Source organism: Heterodontus francisci, chromosome 41 (assembly GCF_036365525.1).
Source record: "Heterodontus francisci isolate sHetFra1 chromosome 41, sHetFra1.hap1, whole genome shotgun sequence".
NCBI lineage: Eukaryota > Metazoa > Chordata > Chondrichthyes > Heterodontiformes > Heterodontidae > Heterodontus > Heterodontus francisci.
In genome coordinates this window covers 17904445-17908319 of record NC_090411.1, presented here as the reverse complement: position 1 = coordinate 17908319, position 3875 = coordinate 17904445, and the positions used below count along the sequence as shown (strand labels likewise).

At 46.4% G+C, this 3875-nt stretch overlaps 1 protein-coding gene across 1 annotated transcript; it reads right to left on the bottom strand.

Moving 5' to 3' along the window:
- Positions 1-207: 207 nt before the first annotated feature.
- On the bottom strand, positions 208-2510 carry LOC137353288 (histone H1.0-like). Its single transcript, XM_068019399.1, has one exon. The coding sequence runs from the start codon at positions 2346-2348 to the stop codon at positions 1785-1787; it is 564 nt and encodes a 187-aa protein (XP_067875500.1). The 5' UTR covers positions 2349-2510; the 3' UTR covers positions 208-1784.
- Positions 2511-3875: the final 1365 nt, after the last annotated feature.

Genomic DNA, 3875 nt, shown 5'->3' with positions numbered 1-3875 from the left:
GTGAAGTGGGTGAATTGGGCCCATTGTGTCATCCTACTTGTTCTACTCTTGCTAGCAACTATGAAGGAACAATTTATAGCCATAGAGTCATTATGGCACAAAAGGCCATTCAGCCCATCGTGTCCATGCTGACTCTCTGTAGAGCAATCCAATCAGTCGCATCACCCCCGTTCAATTTCTGGTGGTCGCAAGATAACAGACAGTCTCTTTCAAATCAAAAGTTAGCTTTATTCATTATAAACATACGAAGGTACAGGGCATCCTGTAAACATACAATACAATTTTGTCCGCCTGGCCATCCATTTGCACTGATGTGATTACGGTTTATGGATTACACTCCATCTTCAGATAGATTCAGATAAAATTAAACGCCATGGCACAAAATAATGGTAAGTGAAGTGAGGATTATTTGCATCAATAAAATCAAGTATATTTCAAAACTTAAAGCAGAGCTTGACAGGAAAGAGCACGCTATGAGTAGGAATGTCCCAATATGGCAATATCGTGGAATAAAGACATCATTAATGGTCAATACAGACTGCTTGTGTAGGTGGGGGGGAACATGCTAATGATTAAAATACAGGGATTTAGTAAAAAAAAACACAAGAAACACACATACTCGCATATCATATATTTGGAGCCACATTATAAACGGGTGCCTTTCAGTTAGGAAACTTCCATTTTTCTTTGGCCAAGTTAAACTCAGTGTTGTTTAATTCTTATTGTGACCCAGCTTTTACTTTTCTAATCACATGATTAATGGAATTTCTAGTTTGCAATAAATGCAGGCCCGAGGCAGAATACCTGCAGAACACCCAAACATTATTCCAGGTTGGGACAGGTACAGCACAGGTTAGATACAAAGTAAAGCTCCCTCTACACTGTCCCCAAAAAAAAAAATATTCCAGGTTGGGACATTATTAGGGGGATCTAAATACAGCCAAGCAGTTACAACAAAGTCTTCTGACTTTGTTACCATTGCAAGCAGCCACCAAGCTGCCAATCTCAGCATTTGTAAAATGCTCCTCGGCGCTCTTTTTGGTTCAAATGTTAGCAGGGTGTTGTGTCCTGGTAACAGTATCCTCGTGCAAGACCCCTCTGACCTAGTACGGCATGGCTCAGTGACACGAGATCATAAATCATCTGTGCCTTTCCGTCGATGACAGCAACTGTTAAAACTCAAGACAGGCAATCTTTCTTTTAAATCTCTCAAAGTATTGACACTGCACTGTTGGCAAATATCAACAACGTAGCAGAATTTTCAGAAACTAGCAGAGCAGTTCTAGCCTGTTTTAAAAGTCTTAAACAAAGCCCCTCAAGTTTCGTATTTGGAAAATAACTGTTGAACCATACAATTAACTGCTGCGATCAGCAGATAAGATGTGTTGTTCATTAATAGAGCCTGGCTTTCCCCAGCAATCGTCAGTGGATTTACAACCTTCCTTCAGGATTAGAAGCTCCGTTCACACACACACACACACACAGCCTCCACTCTTTGACAGGGCAGTAACACACGATGGAATAGCTCTAGAGGAAAGGCTAACCACGGCAATGTACAACAGTTACACTTCTTGTCCACAGTCCCGATGTAATTATTCCAAGCACATGATTACTGCATCCACTTCTTTTTAAACATAAGACACAAAGAGTTGCTGACAAAATAAAAAGTCTCCTTGCTAAATTCAAAGAAACAGATTTTTTTTTTAAACTGTATGTACACAAAGTTTCCGAAGAATTTAAAAGGAAAAACAAAACCCAGTCCGCGTTTGCATGTAGTGATCGAATCACTTCTTGGCTTTTTTTCCTTTCGGTTTCATGGGGCTACCTTTCTTCATCACCTTGGCCTTGGCTTTGGTTTTGGCTGGTTTTGTCACCTTCTTGGACTTTTTGGGCACGACTGCTTTCTTCTTCGGTGGCTTGGCTTTCTTTTTCTCCCCTTTTGTCTTCTTAGGCTTGGCTGATGACTTGGCCGTCTTTCTCGCCACTTGCGCCTTTTTGGGCGCCGCGCTCTTCTTGGGCGCCCTGGCCACCTTCTTCAGCGCCTTCTTCGGCTCGTCGCCCTTGTTCATCCGGAAGGACCCGGAGACGCCGAAACCCTTGGTCTGCTTGATGACGTTGGCGTCCATCAGTTTCTTCAGCGACAGCTTGATCTGGTAGTTGGCGTTATCGCCGACGTTGTACTCCTGCTTGATGTACTTTTGGATGGCCTGCCGCGAGGTGCTTCCGTGGACGTTCATCGCTTTGATGGCGGCGATGATCATGTCAGTGTACTTGGGGTGGTCCAGGGTCTTCCTGGCCGCCTTGGCGCGCTTCGCTTTGGGAGCCACCGGTGTTGAGTTCTCGGTCATGGTTCCCACTCTTTATCCTTGAACTTTTATCCTCGGGTGGGAAATGCACAAGAAGGAGGAGGAGGAAGAGGAAAGGGCTTTGTCAGCACTTGCTCGCCTGCTAGCTGTACCTCTCCACCCTGGATGCTCCTGATCTCAGCACCTCTCAGCCGAGCCTGGGAATTTGTAGCCTAGGCGCGGACCTGACTGAGAACACCAACTGCTGGCAGTTCCGAGGAGGCAGAAATGGCGGAACTCCGCTCCCATCTGTGTTTCTTCCCCGGCAAAAAGGGCCGATCCCGGCCCCTTCCCGCCGCCCGCCGGCCCCCTAGCCCGGCCCCCGGCCAAGCCACGTCCCTGCCCCCGGCCCCGCGGGGGGAAGGGGCGGCGGGAGCGGCTCGCCCGCCGCGCAATCGCTGCAAAACGGCACCGGGACGCTGCGAGCGGCCGCAGAAATCGGGCTTTCCGCTGGAAAATCCGCAAAACGCCGCCGCCCCGGGCCCGGGTCGCCCGTGCACCGCAGAATATAAGGCTTGGCCGAGCTGCAGGGCCCAGAGCAGCGGCTGTAGCATCGCCCACCTTGCAACAATAAAGCGATACATTTAGGCAACTAACACAGGAAAAGTCCCTGATCCGCCATTGAGTTGGTGACGTCCTCTCGGTATTTTATTTACAATTAATTTTAAACGAGTTCCTAACGGGTGCAAGGTGCAGAATAATCCCTGCTCGGGGCTGCTTTCAACTTTAAAGGACACATTTTGGGGTTTGTTCAGTTTCTGTGCAACTTTGTAGCAGAGTTTTTCACAACCCTCTCTTTCTCCTATCGAGGTGGCAAAGCCTGTTTTTTGCAACAGGAGCAATTCAGAGCAGTAAAGTTTTTTTTTGGAGGGGGTGTTCTGTTTTGTTTTTCTACTTTTGCATCTGATCTGGGGTGTTTCATCCCATTTCCAGGCAGGGATCCCCGGGTTGGACCATTGCAAAGCCATCTGTGGTTTAATAATTACTTGAGTGCAAGTTCTGAATCCAACGCATTTTCCCAAAGCTGCTGAGAGTTTTGTGTGCTGCTTCTCTCTGAAAAGTTGGTTTTAAGACAGTGTTAATGCACACCAAGACAAATGTCTGGTGTTACCCCGTCCTGTCCTTTCACTGTGACTGTCTCCTTACATTTAACATTGTGGGGGGAGGGGGGGGATTATAATAAACCCAGGAAAGGTTTGCAATGAAGAATTGGGGAATGATAAAACGTGTTTACGCGAATTGGCAGGACTTGTGCACTCACAAGCCCAGAAGAATCATTTGCAAATTAAGACAAGTTTATTTTGAGAAGCTCAACTTGTTAAATGCAGAGTTGCCTTGCATTTGAGGCAGATTCATTTACATCTTTGTTTTGTGCAAAGCAAGTGAACAGTTGTGAAATGGTAAGGCAACCTCTCCTTGAATCGCCATCTTGGATTGTGTTCTTTCAAACAAGGATAATATTGGGTCTTAAATGAAGGAACAATGGCACCGTTCTCAGCAGCCTAACATTACTTTGCTCGTTTGAAACGT

Excerpts from the sequence above, each read along its gene's own strand:
- LOC137353288 (XM_068019399.1), bottom strand. The coding sequence starts at position 2,348 with ATGACCGAGAACTCAACACCGGTGGCTCCCAAAGCGAAGCGCGCCAAG.